The sequence below is a fragment of the Salvia splendens genome, chromosome 4 (genome assembly GCF_004379255.2).
Source record: "Salvia splendens isolate huo1 chromosome 4, SspV2, whole genome shotgun sequence".
Lineage (NCBI taxonomy): Eukaryota > Viridiplantae > Streptophyta > Magnoliopsida > Lamiales > Lamiaceae > Salvia > Salvia splendens.
Genome location: NC_056035.1, coordinates 35,709,579 through 35,730,671, shown reverse-complemented (window position 1 = coordinate 35,730,671; position 21,093 = coordinate 35,709,579). Strand labels below are relative to the sequence as shown.

The 21,093-nt window shown below is 40.9% G+C and overlaps 4 protein-coding genes across 4 annotated transcripts; 3 read left to right on the top strand and 1 right to left on the bottom strand.

The window, feature by feature from the left end:
- Positions 1-2,246: 2,246 nt before the first annotated feature.
- On the bottom strand, positions 2,247-5,051 carry LOC121801068 (probable disease resistance protein RF9). Its single transcript, XM_042200534.1, has 5 exons — positions 4,926-5,051; positions 4,538-4,848; positions 4,474-4,478; positions 2,510-3,957; positions 2,247-2,423 (listed from the first exon to the last, which is right to left on the bottom strand). Exons 1-5 carry the CDS (start codon positions 5,049-5,051, stop codon positions 2,247-2,249), a joined length of 2,067 nt encoding a protein of 688 aa, XP_042056468.1.
- A 3,577-nt stretch (positions 5,052-8,628) lies between these two features.
- Positions 8,629-10,514, top strand: LOC121799698 (putative pentatricopeptide repeat-containing protein At1g12700, mitochondrial). Its single transcript, XM_042199145.1, has one exon. The coding sequence runs from the start codon at positions 8,699-8,701 to the stop codon at positions 10,499-10,501; it is 1,803 nt and encodes a 600-aa protein (XP_042055079.1). The 5' UTR covers positions 8,629-8,698; the 3' UTR covers positions 10,502-10,514.
- A 438-nt stretch (positions 10,515-10,952) lies between these two features.
- Positions 10,953-12,223, top strand: LOC121799699 (F-box protein PP2-B5-like). Its single transcript, XM_042199146.1, has 4 exons — positions 10,953-11,253; positions 11,345-11,463; positions 11,535-11,713; positions 11,810-12,223. Exons 1-4 carry the CDS (start codon positions 10,969-10,971, stop codon positions 12,010-12,012), a joined length of 786 nt encoding a protein of 261 aa, XP_042055080.1. The 5' UTR covers positions 10,953-10,968; the 3' UTR covers positions 12,013-12,223.
- A 7,765-nt stretch (positions 12,224-19,988) lies between these two features.
- On the top strand, positions 19,989-21,093 carry LOC121801067. Its single transcript, XM_042200533.1, has 2 exons — positions 19,989-20,480; positions 20,545-21,093. Exons 1-2 carry the CDS (start codon positions 19,989-19,991, stop codon positions 21,016-21,018), a joined length of 966 nt encoding a protein of 321 aa, XP_042056467.1. The 3' UTR covers positions 21,019-21,093.

Genomic DNA, 21,093 nt, shown 5'->3' with positions numbered 1-21,093 from the left:
GTGAAGTAAGAAAAGAAGCAAAAAACTGCGGCATTGAGTGGATCAAGTCAAAAATCAAACGGAGCCAACAGAAGTTCCACGTGAAGATAGGGCGAGAGACCCCACTACAAAATTGTGAAGGGCTGTAATGACATTTCAGAGAGAAGGGTACCCTGGGGATCAGAGCCCTATACTTCTCTATAAAAGGAAAGCCCAACACAAGAGAAAGGAGAGTCCGGAGCGAGTAGTGAAGTGGGGGTCTCACAAGCACTCTTAGTTAGAATATCTTTAGGATTTCAACTCTCTTCTGAGGTTGAAATTGGAGCTCTTTCACTTCTTGTTCTTGATTCCATCGCGCACACACACTTGTTCCTAGTCCAGTTTAGTTAGCTGGTAGTTTGGAGCTGGTTTTCTGCGTTCTTCAGGTTTCGGTTCTGTATTCCGCTCTGAGAATGGGCGATGAAACAATTTCCTGCTTTCGTAGTTTGTTTTCAGCTTCCTTTTGTTGACATTGACCCTTGATGCTTTTGATTTAGTAGATTTGAAGTTTTGATTTCATTCCAAGACAATGTGTTCTATTTTCATGCATGGTATTTCAGATCTGCTTTTGATTTCTGTTTTGTGGTGCTTATCTTAGTTTAAAATGTTTGGTTATATTTTGATTTGATTAGATCTTATGTTTCATGTCTGAGTTGTCTTAGGATGTTTAGATCTGGGCGTTTATGTTTCATTTCTGCATGATCATGGGTTAGTTTTGTGGCCGCAGCTTAGATTCTAGGAGTATATTTAATTTCATGGATTGTTATGATGTTTCGTCTTCCTTAACTTTTCAGATCTGATCCTTACTCTGTTTTCCATGTTGATTTGTTAAAGAAAATGAAGTTTTTAGAAAGTTTTTAATTTATCGTACACTTTGTAGGGGACTGACAGCCCCATTTATTCTGTTCGTCCATTTATGGAAAGTTCAGTCGAGTTGATCAAGTAGACTAGTTAAGCTTTTATGAGTTGATCAGTTTAATAGTTTAATCACTCTAGTTCAGTAGTTAACTTAACCCATACCTAGAAGCGTGGCAGCAGCCACTCCCATTTCGTGTCCAGCATGCAAATCTCAAACGCCTCTTCTCTGTGGGATCGATCCTTACTTTCCTATACTAGTTAATAGTATTAGTGGGTTAAGGTTTTGAAAGCACGCTTGTCTTGAGTTATTTCTTTCTTCTCTCTAGAGTCGAAGTAAATCAAGTTGATCAGCCTGAGTTTCAACTAGATCCACTAACCTGTTCTCACAGGTAGAAGGGCATACAATTAGCTGGTCGGATCAGTTTGATAATTTGACTTGAGCAGTCCACAACGATACAAATGCACACCGAAGAAGAAAGACACAAAGCAATCAGCGTTTCAGTAGAAATGACTCAATTAACTTGGAACTTCTCTAACTTTAAAAATGACTCAATTAACTTGGAACTTCTCTAAATCGAAAAATGACTCTATTAACATGGAACGAAGGGAGTAAGAGAGAATGGAAAAAAGTAAGAGAGAAGTTGTTGAAAACTTTCCTCTTTTAAATGTGCTCTATATTTTGTGGATAACCAAAAATGGTAAATGTGCTCTATTTTTCATGGACGGAGGGAGTAATTAAAAATGATTTAACTACTATACTACCAAATAACATAACAGTTTAGCATTCATTTGAAATAAATTAAACGAAAAGTGGAAACCTCCCAACTTATATCTACTTGATCCACATTTAATTAGAAAGACTTATTATGTGGCTGCTGACCTCGAACACCATTTATAGGGCGTATCTAGTCTTTAAAATAGCATACGACCCCTACGATATTGGTGAGAGGGCAGAGGGAGAGAGAAGGCCGTATGCCGTAGTGATGGATGGACAGAATTCCAAATTGGAAGTTTTTATGTGGACGGCGGAGACGAGCAGGAGATGGAAGCACGTGTCGTCGAGACAAGTAATCGATGGAAGGGTGGCCTTTTAGTTGGGGAATCGAGTTTCGACCTCTTGTCCGCGTTAAGCAACTCTGATTGATATCTTAGTGTTTTCTTTGTACATCATGTTTTATAAAGTAAGGAACACAAGTTTTATTAGGCCATGTTCGATTTCCTCATTTCAGATTATTCAAACGGCAACATGAACACATATATTTATCAATTGTATTCGACATGTATCACGTGTATCACTAATTTTGATTCCAACAATGGGAATATACAAATTAAGCAAATGAAAGACTATTACATGAGTGGATGGTGACTAGCTAGTCACGGATGACATTAATCGAAGGGACATGGCTAATTTTATGGAAATCCTCTCCTGATTCCAATACCCTCTTTCCCAACCCTGGCATGTTAAAAACCGTGACTCTTTTAAGACTACGAATCCATCTCAATCCATCCGGAACCATCTCCAAATCCGGACAATTATCAAACTCGATCTCATAAAGGACAGGCAATGAAAATCAGATTCACGACACGTCATCTCCTCCCCAACAAACGATCCCCATCTCCAGCATAATTCAACCAAGCAAGGAAGCTTTCCCAATATCCCCATCGGATCATGCTCAATCCCAGAGCTCAACAAGTGCAACCGCACAAGCCTTGACCTAATGAAGTCGCTACTTACCGGTATGCCTTGTTCCGTCTCAACAGATATTCTCAAGTAATAAAGATTGGGACATGTAAGCAATATCTCCATCAGCTCTTCCTCACCTTTTAGCCGGCAGCCCTCTTCAATCTCAACCACACATATCTGTAGCTTGTTCCAGCTTGTAGCGATGGCGTTGAGAATAACTTTCAAGCTTTCGTTGTCGTGTATTTCTGCTGAAAAAACCCTGGGATTCTTGATTGTTGTAGCACATTTTAACTCATGGACAGTGCTGTTGAACCCTACCAGGCTCTCCAACTCAGCTACACCCTCGTCCAATCTCAACCGATGATTTACAATCTTGTGGTCCTTCTCATACGGAGGGAGGAACAAGTGTTTCAATCGAAACAACTCATTCAAAACATTTGGTACTCGAACGTTCCATGACCCAACTAAATCAATGGTATCTAAGTAGACCAAATTTCTTATAGACGACGGTAGCTTATCAAGAACACAATGTTGCAAACGAATACATCGAAGGAGAAGAAGATCCGTGATTCCTTTTGGTAACTTCCCTCCTTCAAATTTGAACGACTCAATAACTAGCTCCCTTAGAAATTTGTATTTCTTGAAATCAACTATACTTTGTGGTGGAAATTCAATAACACCAAATTCAATGGCATCCCATGTTACACCATTGAGTATTCGAAGAGATCTTAAATGTTTGCTAAGGTGTTCTTCTCTACGATCAGAGTTTATAAGACGGTTGTGTTTATTTTTGAAATAGATCGACATATGTCGTGCAACTCGTGGTATGGTACTAAAACTCCCATCTTTAAACTCTGAATTCTCCACACCAAAGCCCTCATTTTCCCCTATTTTTAAACATAGTTCCCTTACTACGTCATGAAGTTTGCATGTATCAAATTTTCTTGTGGGTGAAAGATAATCATCAGTTGTTCCAACTTGGACAAGGGACGTCGAGGCTAGCTCGCTTAAGTAGAGCTCGGCGACATCCATTAAAGTTTCATCCTTTTGTCGAATACTCTCATTCGAAATCATGCCTTGTGCTATCCACATCCCATATACATGAGTAACATCTATGCTTTCGTCCTCTTTGAATATACCCAAGTAGAGAAAGCATGGTTTCAAATAATAAGGTAGATTTTGATAGCTAAAATTTACCACTCCATCAATCTCATTGTCCCTTTTGTCGTGGCCGCTATAGAGAACTACATTGAATTTTTCATTTACTGACTCCCAATCCCTTAATGAGTTTTTCTTTCTCAACATCCCACCAAGTAAACAAATTGCTAGCGGCAAATTGCCGCATTTCCCTACCATTTCTTTCCCAGTTTTTTTGACAGATTCCGTTATAAATATTTCTGTATATCAAAATAATGATTTGTTATTTATCAAATGATACTATTTGAAAGAGGCAACATATATAGTTAATCATTTTGCTTTAGTAAAAATATTATTCTAACCACAAAAATTTAAATATACTAATAATCATATCTACTCTTACCCTAAAATTTAAATATACTAATAAGCCAATTTAGGTCATTACCATGAACTTTTAACAGAGTGAAAAAAATACATGAACTTTTAATATGTAATCAGTTTTCCACGATCAAGTATTCTAGCATTTAATTTAAATTCTATATATGTAGTGTGTCCAATGACGATTTTAAATGAGGTGAAGATGACATAAAAGAATTAATGTTGAAATGACAAGTCAACACATCAAAATGGTATCGCTTTGATGATTAATTAGGTGGATTGCTATGAGTAATTTGAATTTTTATGCGGACTTCAATTTTATGAGAAATTAAAGGCATCTACTTAGTACATTAATATATAACATCCTCCTATGTTTACCTACACAACATGATAATTACTAGTACTATATGGGAAATATTAATGATATGATCAAGTAATAGGAGGTGAGCATGAACAACTGACCTGGAGTGTTCCCAGCCATCGTCCACATTCAGAAGCTCAACTTCAACCGGAAATCCAATCTCCGCTACATCCCTTTTCCTCGTCGTCACCAAGATCTTGCTCCACACATCTCGGACATAAAAGGCACGCTTCAACTCCTCCCAATCACTAATCTCCCAAACATCGTCCAAAACAACCAGGCATCGCTTACACCTTTGTATCTCACACAGCTGCTCGATCATCTCCTCCACATTCAGACTCCACACCCCTTCCTTCCTCTTCGGATTCAGCTGCTTCAGCACGCCCTCCAAAACCGATCGGACCTGGCATTGCTGAGTCACGCAAAACCACGCGAAACATTCAAAGCCACCCCTTTTGGCCTCAATTATTTGGTTGTACACCCTTTCACAATGGCCGTCTTGCCTATACCACCCATCCCCCACACTGAGACAACCAGATGCACTTCTTCGTCATCAGCTACTAGCAATACAAGCCGCTTCAGGTCATCCTCCTTCCCGACAAAGCACTCGTCCATCTCAAAATTGGGGAAGGTTTTTGATACGATCATCCTCTACATATTATTAGGGAATATTCATAGGATATTATTCTATTTAGTTAATTGTGATTCACCATATCTTTCTCATATTTGTTTAGATATTTGTTTCTTGTTCATTAAGTTAGGGTAGTAGTATTCTAGTATTATAAATAGCAGAGCTTGTTATCATTCAATCAATCAATGAATTACATATTTTCCCTAAACTTGTCTTGAGCAACAAGAATATTATCGTTCCATATTTGCTGCCCAACGGAGAACGTCCGTGGAACCGCAAATCGTGGCCTTTCCTTCGAGCACGTCGAAGGTTCGATCACCTTATCTCTCCGAGAAGTTAGCCATCCGGCCTCGTTACGGAGGACGTCCGTAACAACTGGTGCTTTCATCCCGTACTCATGACGTCAACATACCATGGCCCATCTACGTCGGAACGGCCGACGAGGGAAGCAACGCCGGCGCTGCATATAGGCCCGCCGCGTCGTCCCGACCAATCGGGGAAGGCTTCGGCCGACCCAATCACATTAGGGTTTGATAAATTAAATGCACGCCTCGACAGTATGGATCGACGGGTGGACAAATTGGAGTCGCGTATGAACGCGAACGACCGGCCACCCCCACTTCTGACTCCAGCACCGCCGTACGCGCAGCGAACCCACCACAACTATCTGGCCCACAGTCGGCCGCCCTACCCGCCGGACAGGTACAGGGGCGGGAAGATCCACCGAGCAGGTACATGGGAGCCGCCTTATTGGCTACATGATTTCACGGCCAACGATGGAGACCAACATTGCCGCGCAAGACAACCATGGCGAGAACCACCGTCGCTCCTGTTCTCGGATGGACAAGATCCTCCACAAATTCCTAACAGGAGGTATCGGGGGCGCTTTCATGACCAACCCCAACCTCGAATCATTGATAACAATTGGGATCAAGGGGGCTGGCACGATCGTGGAAACAACCGTCAAAGCCAGAGTTCTGAACACTATCCGTGGCGACACCAGCAGCCTCAAAACGGCCACGCCGAGCAGCTCCATCAGCCCTCGTGTTGGGACCCACCCGACTATCGCCGCCAGGGGACCTTCCACGCAGGATATCAGCAATGGCAGCCGACTTACCACCCGCCGGAAGTGCTGTACACGCAGCCTACATACCAGCCACCACGGTGCAACCGATCGTTGGATAACCGCACAGAACCGTTGCCTACTGTCGCCCCGCCATGATCTGGCTCCACGCACCGGCCTCAACAGTCCAGCAAGTTTATTGATTCAGGGAAGCAACATGGTCTTCCCAATATTTCCAGTCTCAAGGTTCGTTCGCCTTGCCCGGCCCAACCAGCTGCCGTAAGTGATTACAACGAGAAATTGCGTATTTATAGATTGGAGCAAGCCGCCCTTCTCGTCCGGTTGAATTGCGTATTTGAGGAGAATATTGATGACGAAAATCTAGTTGAAGATGTTTCCAACAACCCCGCTCACAACGGGGGCGCTAATCTTGATGTTCCAAACGACGAGTCCCTGGAAAAGGTCGTGAACGTCAAAACCGACAATATGCCTCGGCAAGTGCTCGTCGGGGTATATGATGAGAAGATTGGTGATTTTATTGTTCCACCACATCAGGAATTGGAGATGACAGATGTCGTTGATTGGAGGAAATTTACATTTGACGTGGTGTTTGATGATGTCAAAAGTGGTGATCTTCTTAATCCCACACAATGGGAGTTAGAGATAAAGGAGGAGGTAGGAAACGGATCCGCATTTGCTCAACTCCAGCGACCAGGCACATTTGATCCGGGAGGAGATAAATCACCAATGCTTCTTCTTTTAACTCTCTTTGTTGCTTCGTGGTTTCCACCTTGAGGACAAGGTGAATTTCAACCGTGGGGGAGTTGATACGATCATCCTCTACATATTATTAGGGAATATTCATAGGATATTATTCTATTTAGTTAATTGTGATTCACCATATCTTTCCCATATTTGTTTAGATATTTGTTTCTTGTTCATTAAGTTAGGGTAGTAGTATTCTAGTATTATAAATAGCAGAGCTTGTTATCATTCAATCAATCAATGAATTACATATTTTCCCTAAACTTGTCTTGAGCAACAAGAATATTATCGTTCCATATTTGCTGCCCAACGGAGAACGTCCGTGGAACCGCAAATCGTGGCCTTTCCTTCGAGCACGTCGAAGGTTCGATCACCTTATCTCTCCGAGAAGTTAGCCATCCGGCCTCGTTACGGAGGACGTCCGTAACAGTTTTCCTCGTGTTGTCGGAGGCAGCTGAGGTTAATTCCCTTGTATGATCAATGATGCTCCTTTTTATGCCGCTTTCTTGCATCTCCTTGTTGATCTCGGCGATCCAGTTGGTGATGGTTTTGCTTTGGTGCCGCCTTGTGTCAGCGTCTTCGAGGAGATACTTCATCTCTTTCAGCTGCGTCTCGAGCGCCTCCACTGCGCTGCCAACGCCGCATAAGAGCTTTCCTTGTTCCGAAAATAAAACGCGGATTTCTTTCAGAGCGAAGCCGACTGCAGCATCCACCATTGCTTTGGTGATTTGGTCTAACTTTTTTGTGAAATGGAAGCAGGATTGTAATGAGTTAAATGTAATTAGGGTTTCATTATAATTCTAAATAAAAGAAAAGAAACAAACTTTGATGGAAAAAGCAGCTAAATAAATTAAGCAAAGCGGGAATGAATTCCTTACTTCACCTGAAATTTGGCTCAAATATTATAATACTAGCTAGATTGTTTTCGGAGGCAGAAAAACAAAATCGGAATAACTTGATATGGCTGATTAGCAGGTCTAATCACTTTTCTTTTTACAGTAAACTATACTTAAAATATGAAAATATGAGGATGATACTAATGAAAAGAATCACTCCTTCTGACACAAAGAAGGAAGCGAAGCAAAGAAATGCGGATCCGTACTTTTATATTAATCATTCTATCATTAAGCTAACTAAAAATTATGGACACAAAAATGTCCATTTTAACTTTAACATTTGTGTTAGTTGGCATTTTTCCTTAATCGTATTAACTTTATCATTTGTCTTCTATGGTTAGTGTCCATATATATTAACTTTATCGTTTGGTTCCTTTGTCTGCTTTTTATGTCCATATTAAATTTATCATTTGGTCCATATTAACTCGAACACAAATTTGGCATTATTCCATTGTAAAATTGGTATTTTCCCTTAACCATCTGGAAATTAATCACGGTATGTATTATAAGAAGTACCAATTTTTTTCTGCATTCAACTAAAAAATAATAATTTAAATGACAATTTTTCAATGAAATTTTAATTTTATAGGATAACTGTGAAAAATATAAAAATTATGATTTACTTAAGTTTTTTGCTTTAAAAAGTTATGACACTAACCACGAAGTCAGCCAAAAATTTAAAATTAATTGCTTTTTCCAAATCTAAACTATTGGATTTCGGAAATCCAATATGATTATAACTAATTTTTTAAAAATGAATTGCTTAAATATAACCAGCTTGAAATATACTTAACTATTTTTTTTTTGGTAGAAAAAATATAAGCAATTTTAGTTGTAGTAGGACTTCATTTTTTCATCTGTAGACTTCATTTCATATTTTAATCTGTCCCCTCTCGCGCTGAAGTAGATGAGACGAAAAGCCACTGCATCTGCAATTCAACTAATTGCAAGAGGAGTTTTGGTTGACTCTTCGCGCAAATCCAATACTTTTCCTCCTTCAATCACAATTTGCTGTTCATATTTCCATAATATCGCGCCGCAGCCCCCAATAGATTTCAGCCGTATCAATAAACTAGATGATGCGCTTTGCCTGTTTCAAGAAATGGTTAGGCTGCGGCCGCAGCCATCTGTCCGGGTATACAACAAACTGTTGTCTGTTATTGCTAAGATGAAGCACTACTCCATTGCCCTCAACGTGTTCGACGAAATGCGTCAAAGGGGTGCCCCTGTAAACGAGTTCACGATGAACATCTTGATTGATTGCTGCTGCCTTTCGCATCGGACGGACTTAGGGTTTGTTATATTGGGCAGCTTTTACAAGCGCGGCTACGAGCCTGATGCCGCGACATTCAGCACTCTGATAAAAGGGCTGTTTTTGGAGCACAAGGTTGCTGAGGCAGAGAAGCTGTTCAAAATGATTCTGCTTTTGAAATTTTGTGAGCCTAGTGATGTTATGATTCTCACTGTGATAAACGGGCTTTGTAAAGCTGGACTTGCTGCTACTGCGCGTGAGTTGCTTCACAGGTTGGCGAGAACGAGGTGGAGACCCGATGTTAAGGTTTATAATGCCACTATTGATGCCTTGTGCAAAAGGGGGATGTTGGATGATGCTTTCGAGATCCTATATGTGATGATTCAACGAGATATTTCTCCCATTGTTTCAACGTATAATCCGTTGATTCAGGGCTTGTGTGATGCTGGCAGATGGGAAGAGGTTAAAGACTTGGTGAATAAAATGGTAATCTCTGGGATCCCTTTAAATGTGGTCACTTGCACTATAGTTGTGGATGCGTTTTGCAAGGAGGGAAATTTGGAAGATGCTGAGGATCTTATTGAAATTATGAAAGGACAAGATATTTGTCTAGATGTTGTTGCGTGCAATGCACTTATAGATGGATATTGTTTGCAAGGGAAAATGAAGAAAGCAGAGGAAGTGTTTGATTATATTGCACGTAGTGGCCTTAAGCCTTCTATCATTACCTATAACAGCTTGATCAATGGATACTGCAAGAAAGGGAAAATAAGTAAAGCGTGGGGTCTTTTTCATGAGATTCCTCGGCAAGGTTTGAAGTATACGGCAGCTACCTACAACACCATGATAGATGGATTGTTTGGTGAACGTCGATTTGGGGATGGCTGGAAGCTTTTCAATGACATGGAAGTTCAACAAGTAGCTCCAAATTTAAATACCTACAGTATATTGTTGGACCATCTGTGTAGGATGCGGCAAATTGGTGAAGCATTCTCACTTCTCCATACAATGAAGGAAAAGGGTTTTACTCCTGACATAATTACATATGGTACTCTAATTCATGGATTATGCAGAGCCGGAAAGTTGGACTCTGCTCTGGAAGTTTTTAACCAACTTCCTTCCAGAGGATTGAAACCCAATGTTCAAATATATAACATGATCCTTGGCTCGCTCTGTCAAGAAGGATTTTTGGAGGATGCTAAATCTTTGCTTATTGAGATGGAGAGAAGTTGTTGTGCACGAAACAGTGTGACATACAATGTTATCGTCCAGGGGTTGCTAAAGAAAAATGATGTCTTTAATGCGATTCCATTCTTGGAAGAAATGTGTGAAAGAGAACTCTCTGCAGATACTGGGACTATGTTCATGTTACTCGATCAAGTAGAAGGGAAAAATGAAGATGATATTCTTTTTGAAATGATTAAGAAAGTGGTGCCTAAAGGACTCCGTGAAGGATGATATGGTTCCAGCTCATTTGTAATGTGAGATAGCGGGATTGAGGCTAGGATCTTGAAGCAATTTTGTCGATGAATGTAATATCCACACAGCTACTTCCATCATCAGTTACCTGTCGTTATAGAAAGATGTGAAATGCCTATGGACAGAGGGAGTATTAGTCTTGACCTCTAGAAACTTGAGGACGTTATTACTTGATAATAAATATACAAGCACCAAAATTTTACAGTCTCCAAAATCAGCCAGGGACTTATAGTTTAATTAAGCATTCAATAGTTGAGGATACTTTTTCCATTGTATAGTGGGGTTGACGAAGACCGGCAGCGAAGACTTTACCATGATCACACTAGAATGTGTGGTTGTCCACTCCATGGTTAATTTCCACAAAATTTCCTGACAAATAGTACAATCTTTCTAAGTTGAAGCATTATATTCTGAAAGAGAAGATTTCAGTTTTATACTGAGCTGGGATGGGTAAGAACTACGACAATTGGGAGAGGCTGGTGAAGGCCGTTTCCCGCAGGGAGGAGGACAAGCTATTAGCCTTGACTCATTCCGTCTCCACGTCACCATCTTCATCTTCCTCCCAACACAGTTCTTCCTTGAGTTTTCAGTTTGGCCATCTTGATCCTTGGCTAGTTATTCCAGACACAAGTAGATTACCGATGGAATATTCTGATTTATCGGATCGAAATGACTGGAAGGTGATGCTGCCACCTGGAAAACGGCAAGTAGTGTGGGAATCATCGAATATGGTAGCACATGAGATGGTTTATTCAATTTTCATAATCTTCTCTCTTTTATTTTTTACAATTTTTAGATAAATACTACTCCCCTGCCATACAGAGCTTTTCTCTGGACAGAAGGACTGGAAAGAACTGTTTCCTGCTCGGAGCTATGAACCTTTACATGTCGTCAAGAGGCTTTGATGGACGTGGGAAATTCAATGAGCATCCACAATCCAGGTATTCACCAATCCTAGTAAGAATTTGTTGATCATCCTCGATATGAAATGTGAATGAGGCATATTTTGCAGATTCTCAGAGGTGGTTGAGTTCGAAAAATCACAGAGCATCTACATCGAAGGCAAAATAGAGTCAAAATTGTTGTCATCGGAGAGTTGTTATGCTGCATACCTAGTATTTGGATTTGCGGAGATGTATGCAAACTTGAACTCAGCAGTATCGATAGTCAGAAACTTTTACAACGTACCAGGTCAATACTCATTTATCTCAGTTCATTACAAGTCTCTGTTAGTGTGAATATATATTCTGTATTGTGATATAGAATTTGTTTGAGGCTTGAAATCAGGTATTGGGTATCCAGAGGAGCAAGCCAAGATGGTGAAGTTTCAAGAAGGAAATGAGAGAGATGATGGGTGGATGGAAATACAGCTTGGAGAATTTTATGTTGATGCAGGAGAAAATGGGCAGGTACAAGTGCAGTTGCTCGACACGAGTGGCTACATCACGAGCGGCCTCATCCTCGAAGGCATTGAGTTTCGACCTTTCTAGTCATCAAATGCTGCAACTTGCTAAAAGATACTGAAATCATATAATGTCTTAAAGCTCGTCTTCAAATTGTGAAATTAGTTAATTACTCTCATTCCATTAATCACTTGTTCGTCTTCACCTCTTTTATCTTCGAATTCGAATTTGCTTCATAATAACTGGCATTCGAATTTGTTGTCTACTATAATAAACATAAATTTACTTTTTAGCATAACATTAGGCCCTATAAATCGCCCTAAAAGTCCGTTCATCCTCATTTTTTTTATCTTCTAGCACCAACACCTACAATAGCGCACAATTTCGCCCCAACTTATTTCACCACCATTTCCATTTTTAAAAAAATTTTGTGTTATCAAATAAAGTAAAATAGCAAAATAAAATAGATTTAAGAATACAATATTAAAACCTTTGTGATATTAAAATGCCAAAAAATATATAACGAAAAACAAACTAAAAAAAAGGTACAGACAAGCTTCAACGGTTACGTGATCAATTTTTTTTTTATCATATTGCGCTGGAGTTGAGCATGGACTTCTTACTCGCGTATTGTAGTCTATTAATGAAGAACCTCATGGAATTGGAGAGGTAAACCCCGATTTTGGGGCTCATGGGCTACACCAGAGCTAGGTCCAGCGTTCGTCGGCAAAGTAGTCCTCAATTAGCCATTCAACGGCTACGACATGCTCTCCGGAAACCGGCTCCCAATGGAGGATTGGTCTAGGTACCTATTCTTTCTGTTGTTATCGTCTTCATTACATTTGCCTCTCCTAATACCGCTGACCATAGGCCAACATGTACTGCTTTAAAGAATATTTATTTAGAAAAAGTGGGTAGCGGGAATCGAATCCGCATCGTTAGCTTGGAAGGCTAGGGGTTATAGTCGACGTCGATTCAGTTCTTTGGACGTCTCTAATTCAAAACCGAACATGAAACTTTGGTTACATTTAGCTCCTTTATGGAAAGTGATAAAATTCTTAGATCTAAGAAGTGAACAAAACGAATAAAATTGTACCCATAACACCTACATTGGCTTTTTATTTGAATACGGACAAAACAAAACGAATCGCTTTCTAGATGATCCTTCTAGGGGAAAGTGATTCTGACAACCTTTATAGTTACTTCGTTCTCTATTTCTATTTCAGAGGATCCTAAGGAAAAATATTTTGTTTCCACCGAGCTAAAACAACATGCCGACGTCTCTAGTAAACCAAAGTCATCGCTGAATAGCTATTTTGCTCCAATTTCTTTTTTTAGAAATAAAAATGGAGGATTTAGTTACGATTAGAAGTTTTCTTTTTATCTTTAGCCATGGATCCTTTACTAATACTTATTCAATTGGAAGTCTTGGTCCAATTCAAAAATTCTGTTTCGCAATTTCATAATACAACATTTCCATTTATTAAGTGACTCATGGATACAAATCACGAGAATCCTTATTTTTTCTTAGATTTCTCATTGAGAGCTAAAGGATTGAATCCTTTTAAGAAATAAAGTTTTTGATCGGAATATGAATAAAACCGAAAGACCCTTTAACTATATTAAGGGTTAATAGAACGAATCGCACTTTTACCACTAAACTATACCCGCTACAATATGATTATGGTAAACAAATGGACCTTTTGTCGAGCAAGCTAATTGAACATGATCAAGATAGGATTATCAAAGAATCATCAAAAGGAGCGTGCTGAAAGTACCCGTAAGATTGACGTCATCAGGATTCATTTCGAATAGAGAGCGGGAAAAATAGGATGAGATATGTGATTGGGGTGCATGTTGGGCGTACCCGCACTCCGAACATGTTGGGTGTCGCCGAGCCTTGGGTACCCGGAGTCGGGTAATCCGTGACGACGTGTTCCACCAGTACCAGCCAGACGGTGGTGGTGGTTGGTCACATATATTTGCACAATTGATAATGAAAATTTGAGAGAAAAATTAGTAAGAATAAAAATTTGTTGTGGTTTTTTTTATGAATGAGGTATTTATAGATAATTCTGGAATGAACTGGATGATAAAAAATATTTCCTCCGTCTTAGATAAGATGACACATTTCTTGGCCGACACGAGATTTTAGGAGTTATTGATTAATATGTTTAATTGGATAAAGAAAGTATGGGTGTAAGTATTAAAATACAGATAGCAAGAAATATAAATATTTTAATAGGTGTGATAACAAGTGGTTGGATGCATTAATTGGAGAGAGAACGTTTCCAAAATAGGAAATGTGTCATCTTAGTTGGGACAAACTAAAAAGAAAATATGGCATCTTAAGTGATACAAGGGGAGTAGTAAAATACAATACTCCAATATTTAAGGAAGTGTGAAATTTTTATTTTTAATTTTCGCTGATCTTTTTAAAAAATAAAATAAAATAATATTCAACTGGTAAATAAGACGCTCACTCGTGAATGTATGTAATATTCAACTGGTAAATAAGACGCTCACACGACACGCCACATCAACGAGGCGCGTAGGTCCATCAGAACACAATAAGGATCACACTAACATCTCCTAGTACCCACATGATAAGTGATGGATGACTCATCATGTTCGTGTGTATGTAATAGGAGATATGTTCGTGTGTATGTAATAGGAGATGTTATAGGTTATCTCTTGTGGTTTGAAATGGGCTCAACCCTTAAGGTCGGGACAAGACACTCACGGTGATCCGTTGCCATCCATTCCAACGGGACAGGCCAGCACCACTTTCGGTGCCCCGTCTTTAATAAGGATTGACTTCAATAGTCAGTCGCAACTTGCAATTACTTCAATCTCCATCAACTATATTATATATTATTAATTTAATTTTTTTGTTACCGCAGACATTCTATCCCAGCACAATTTAAAATTGAGTTATTGAATTGTCGACCAGCATTATTCATTCTACTCTCATTTCTCACCGATGGCTTAGAGCATCCACAATGGCGGCGAGCCCACCGGCTAACCGATCTCGCCGGTCCGCTCGCCTAACCATTGCAGCCGGCGAGCGCCAAATCGATGAAAAAACGGCGAACGCACGCCGATTCCCGACCGCTGGCCGATGCGCTCGCCGATCGGCTAGCCGCCATTGCAGGCTCCCGATCGGCGAGCGATCGGCAAGCGGATTTTATTTTATTTTTTTATTTAATTTTTGAAACACTATATATACGCGATTTGGACGTTATTTTCATTTGCAGCATTTGTTTTAACGAGTATTCTCTCTATCTTAATTTCTGTACAAGAGCAACAACGCGAAATGAGTAGCGCGGGTGGTAGTAGTGGTGGTAGTGGTGGGGATGCTGAGGAGTACGACCGGCGAATGAACGAAGCGTTGGAGGCGTATACGTCCCGTGAGATAGACCGGTTGTTACAGAGGGCATTGCAGCCGGCGGTACCTCGACCCGTTGTCCAACGCCGAGCAGTGATTGAGCGGGATCACGTAGCTGCACATCAGCGGCTATATGAAGACTACTTCGCACCGGAGCCGCGGTTTAACGCCAACCTTTTCAGGCGGCGTTTTAGGATGAGCATGACCCTGTTTATGCGTATTGTTGAGGCTTTGGAGTGTCGATATCTGTATTTCCTCTTCATGCACTATGCGGCTGGCAAACCCGGCAGTTGGCCTACGGAGGCGCGGCAGACATGTGGGACGAGTACCTCCACATCGGTGAGACGACTGCCCTTGAATGTATGAAGTATTTCTATCAGAGCGTGGTTGAAATATTCCGTGATCAGTACCTTCGAAGCCCTACGCCCGAAGACTGTCAGGAGCTGATGCAGATGCACGGGGAGAAGCATGGGTTCTCAGGTATGTTAGGCAGCATAGATTGTATGCATTGGGAGTGGAAGAACTGTCCCGCTGCCTGGAAGGGGTTCTACACGACCGGTTACAAGGGAAAGAATCCAACGATGATCCTCGAGGCCGTAGTTGATTACCGGCTGTGGATTTGGCATGCATATTTTGGGGTAGCCGGGTCGAACAACGACCTCAACGTCCTCAACTCGTCGCCCCTTTTCAACAAGCAGTCCCAGGGCGTCGGTCCGGCCATTAGTTTTATCGCCAACGGGAACCAGCATGATATGGGCTACTACTTGGCGGATGGGATTTACCCTAGGTGGCTCGTCTTTGTGAAGACGATCAGGTGCGCATCAGATGAGAGGAAGGCCTACTTTGCGGAACGGCAAGAGTCGGCGCGCAAGGACGTGGAGCGCGCATTTGGTGTGCTCCAGTCTCGATGGGCGGCAATTAGGGGTTCAACGCGGTTGTGGCATGTCGACTGCATTGCTGATATAATGTACGTTTGTATTATCATGCACAACATGATTGTCGAAGATGAAGGTGTACAACTGACTAGTTGGGCCAACGACGATAATGAAGCCGGTCCAAGCCACGACGTGGCCGCCCCGAACGTATGAAGTGGGGTACCTCACGATGAAGCCGGCCGCCTCCAAGCACATGCCGACATGCGACAAGTAAAAACTCATATTCGACTCCAAAAGGATTTAATTGAAGAGTTGTGGGCGCGGATGACTGCACGGAGTTAGGTTTTTTTTTTAAATTATGTAATTTTTTTTAATATACCTTTTTTTATTTAAATAAAATTATTGCATTTTCCCGTATCTGTGTCAAAAGTTGAAGTCCGTATTTTGTATGATTGTTATTTTTATTATTTTGTTTATTGTGTCTAGGCTATGACTAGACTATTGCTTGTTCAGTTGCTTGCCCTAATGATGTGGCAGGAGGAATTTGTGGCTAGGCTATAGCTGAGTTATTGATCGTCTAAAACCATCGGGATGCTCATGCTGCTGTGATTTCTCTCAAGCAAACACTGCACCGCCTTCTCCATTCTTCTCATTTACTACTTCCCAACACTCGAAAACTCCTTAAACATGCATATAAACAAACCCTATCCTTACAAAAACTTCTCACCGCATTAGACGACTGCAGCACCCCAAATCTGAATGCTCTCGACCAACAAATCACACACGAATCCCACAACCTAGAAAATCTCCTCGAATTCCACGACTCCAATGACAACAGAAAACAAACATCTGGAAGCTGGCAAAACTCCGTAGAAATAAGTCAAGGAATCAAATCCTTCTGCGAAACACTCGACAAGATCACCGAGGATTCCGTCGCAGAAATCCCCCATTTTTCGCCTGAGCAAGATCATGACAACGATGACCAATCTTATGTCAAAAAGGGGACAGTTTCAGTCTATTACGACGAGGCCAGAGATCGTCTCACCGAAAGAATGAGGCCTAACGACTTCGGAATATTCCAGATCACCGGCGAGCTCGGCTGCGGCACAACAATCGCCGCCGCAGCCATTCTCCAAGATCTGAAGCACTGCTTCGACTGCGCCGCGGGGCTTCGCGTGGGGGCCCTACACGACCGCAGGGAAATCCTTGTTTGCATCCTTTCTCAGATAAACGAGCCTAGTATTGAGTCGCTCGGCGCCATAGGAGAAGCAGAAATGGGCTAAATTCCACGAAACGACATTATGGGGCGTCGTATCCGCCATTTGTACCCCGAAAAAAAAGAATTCCAATCATAGGAAAGACGCGAGAGCGTGTCGCGTGTTTAAAAGAACCACGCATTAGGCTCTCGCGTGTTTAATTATACACGCGAGACGCTCTTGCGTGTTTAATTATACACGCGAGACGCTCTTGCGTGTTTCATTTAAACACACGAAACGCTCCCGCGTGTCTGCATTGAATCATATTCCACTCCAGACGGCAAAATCTTCATTTTCAAATCGAAAAATTCTCTCAATCTCATTCACACCCAACTTCTCTAGCCGACGGAAATCGAAGGTAATCCGTTATTTTGATGTTCTAATTCCTATTTTAAGTGGTGTTAGGTAATTTTTGAGCATTAATTTCAATTATCTTTGCTATATGTTATGTAGGCATAGATCTAGGGTTCATGGTTTGACCTTGTGTGACAAGAAAAACATTAAATTTAGGCCATTGATGTAGTTATATGTGAGCATTGTAAACGTAATATATTATCGAAGCATTGAACTTGGTATTGAATTTTCGGATTTAATATTTATTTAAGTATGTTGAATTAAAAGTATATGATGTTATGTCGTACTTATTTTGCTTGCAGGTTTGATGGTGTTTGTGAGTTTATATTGGGATGGGAAAATCATTCAGCTCCCAGGTTTGGGTGTTGCTTATGATCCTCCGCGTGCAAAATCATTTATTATATTGAATGAAAAGATATCTTATTATCAGCTAGTTTCAATGATATGTGAAAAAATTGGAATTGATTTGGATGCACATACGATTGATTTAACATGGAGGCATCCTGTGTTGTTTAGTGGAGTGGTGAATTATATAGCTACACCAGTGGATGATAATTTGTTGGAGTATATGTTTTCTGAAAATCCACGGCAAATTGAACTTTTTATTGAATATACTCCTGTTACTACTGCGTTGCAATTTGAACCACCAATCACTCATCATGATGTTGGACCGTCTAGGAGAGATGATTATCATAGTTTTGATATCGGGACATCTAGGAGGGATGATGAATATAATAGGTTTGAATTCAACACATTTCGGAGGGAGGTTGATGAACAACCAGATGTACCAAATGTGACATGTGATGGTTATGGTGGTTCAGGTGGTTCTGATAATTGTGATGGGTCAGATGGTTCTGATAATTGTGATGGTTCAGATGGTTCTGATAATAGGGCCGATGCCAAGATGCCGTTTTCCTTCATCTCACTCTGAAGGGGATAAAAGCCCAACAATTCTTCACATAGACTCCTCCACCCAGAGTCACAATAACCACTTCCTGTGAACGGTGCTCCATCTACACGTAGAGCCCACAATACTTGCACGTCCTGCAATGTAATAGTAGCTTCCCCTACGTGAAGATGGAATGTATGTGTCTCTGGCCTCCAACGTTCGACCAAAGCTGTAATCAATGAATGATCTACATCTAGAGCCTTCCCACAAAAAAATACACCACCAAAACCAAACCTGCAGACATAATCAACCACTTGTCTGTGATGATTATCTATTTCCCAAAAATGTCCCTCAAAGCGCCGAATATTGAATGGAGATGTTTCCTCGCCTGCCCACGCCTTGCGAGATATATGACTGTGCTGATAATGCAATACAGAAGGATCTTCTGGTCCATATTGCGACATCCTAATATTCACAATTCAACACAAATTCATCCCAACACCAAACATTCGAAACCAATTTCAATAATTCACCAAAAAATTACCACCAATTTCAATAATTCACAAATTCATCACAATTAAACAAAAGATTCATCACAAATTCATCCCAACACCAAACATTCAAAACCAATTTCAATAATTCACCAAAAAATTACCACCAATTTCAATAATTCACAAATTCATCACAATTAAACAAAAGATTCATCACAAATTCATCCCAACACAAAACATTCAAAACCAATTTCAATAATTCACCAAAAAATTGCCACCAATTTCAATAATTCACAAATTCATCACAATTAACCACAACATTCATCACAAACTCATCCCAACACCAACTATTTGAAACCAATTTCAATAATTCAACAAGCAATCGACACCAATTTCAATAATGTACAAATTCATTATAATTCAACCAAAAATTTAAAATCATTCAACCTAAAACTATAACCAACAAAACTGAAATTAAGGGTCAAAACTTACCTAATAACAATTAAGTTCGGAATGAGAGCAGCTAATTTCACCGATTGACTTCGATTTTCGTCGGAATTTGGCCGATTTCGCCGATTTTCGCGTGGATAGGGGGAGAAGGGGATCGCTGGAATGAAGGAGAAGGGGTTCTGCCTCGTCTTCTGATTCAAGGCAAACACGCGAGAGCGTGTTGCGTGTTTAAATAAAACACGCGAGAGGCTGTCGCGTGTATAATTAAACACGCGAGAGGAGGACGCGTGTTTTATTTAAACACGCGAGAGCCTAATGCGTGTATAATTTAAACACGCGAGACGCTAACGCGTCTTTCCTATGATTAGAATTCTTCTTTTTCCGGGTACAAATGGCGGATACACCGCCCCAAATGGTGAGTTTCTGTATGAGAGTTTGAAGGGGCGGAGATATTTGATCGTGTTGGATGGTGTACGCGATGTGGGGATCTGGAACTTTCTGGAAAGTTCGTTTCCAGTGGTAGTTAATGGAAGCGCAGTAGTGCTCACTACGAGGAGGCAGGAAAAGAAGCCGCTTCGGATTCGAAACAGATACATGTTTTACAATATGGCCTGCCGCATTCAAGACACATGGTGGTTTATGTTTCGTAGTCGCTTGTTTGGTCCTGAGGGGTGCCCTGCTGAACTCGAGGAAGCTGGTAAGATGATTCTCCAGAATTGCAGGAGTCTTGATATTGTCATATTGAAGGTTCTTCTCCACCTTTTGAAGGCCGAGAAGACGGCGCAGTACTGGAACCAACTAGCAGCGGATCCACAAAATCCCATTTTCATGGTTGATGATGAAATATCCGAGGTACTAGTTTTTTGGATTCTAGTATTTCTTGGACCATTCTTGAACTGGATTTTGTATATGTCAGGTGTGTAAAATCCAGGAAGATCTATCTAGTGAGAGTTATTCCTTTCTTGATGAAGATGAGAGAGATCTACTTCTTGATTTCATTAACTTTTCTAAGCATATAGAATATCTAAAGAAAGTGATGTTGCCCCAAATGTTCTTCCCTAAAATGTTGGCTATCTCCTTCCTTGGAATGGCGGGTATTGTTAAGACCGAGCTTGTTAAGGAAATCTTTGAAGATCCGATGATCCGCTGTTGCTACGACCACCACTTGTGGTTGACATTAGGTCCCGAATATGTATTTGAAGAAATCTTGGTGGATCTTCTTTCTCAAGTATGTCCGGACATTGATAAAGATGGGATAAAACAAGATGAGGATTTGGGTAAGAGATTGTGTGAACAGCTGTTGGATAAGAAATGTCTCATTGTTTTGGATGATGTGTGGAGCATAAAGCCATTGGAATTAGACATCACCAAACCGAACCGGCCCGGCTGAACCGGCCCGGAACCGTCACCGGCGGTTCCGAACCGGAACCGGAACCGTCGGCGGCGGTTCCGAACCGTGACCGGA

Coding starts and splice junctions, on each gene's coding strand:
- LOC121801068 (XM_042200534.1), bottom strand. CDS start 5,051: ATGGACGAGTGCTTTGTCGGGAAGGAGGATGACCTGAAGCGGCTTGTA. Junction 4,849..4,925: donor GTATAGGCAAGACGGCCATT/GTGAAAGGGTGT, acceptor TGCGTGACTCAG/CAATGCCAGGTCCGATCGGT. Junction 2,424..2,509: donor TGGGAAAGCTTCCTTGCTTG/GTTGAATTATGC, acceptor GTCCTTTATGAG/ATCGAGTTTGATAATTGTCC.
- LOC121799698 (XM_042199145.1), top strand. CDS start 8,699: ATGAGACGAAAAGCCACTGCATCTGCAATTCAACTAATTGCAAGAGGA.
- LOC121801067 (XM_042200533.1), top strand. CDS start 19,989: ATGATTAGAATTCTTCTTTTTCCGGGTACAAATGGCGGATACACCGCC. Junction 20,481..20,544: donor TTGATGATGAAATATCCGAG/GTACTAGTTTTT, acceptor TGTATATGTCAG/GTGTGTAAAATCCAGGAAGA.
- LOC121799699 (XM_042199146.1), top strand. CDS start 10,969: ATGGGTAAGAACTACGACAATTGGGAGAGGCTGGTGAAGGCCGTTTCC. Junction 11,464..11,534: donor AATGAGCATCCACAATCCAG/GTATTCACCAAT, acceptor CATATTTTGCAG/ATTCTCAGAGGTGGTTGAGT. Junction 11,714..11,809: donor AAACTTTTACAACGTACCAG/GTCAATACTCAT, acceptor GCTTGAAATCAG/GTATTGGGTATCCAGAGGAG.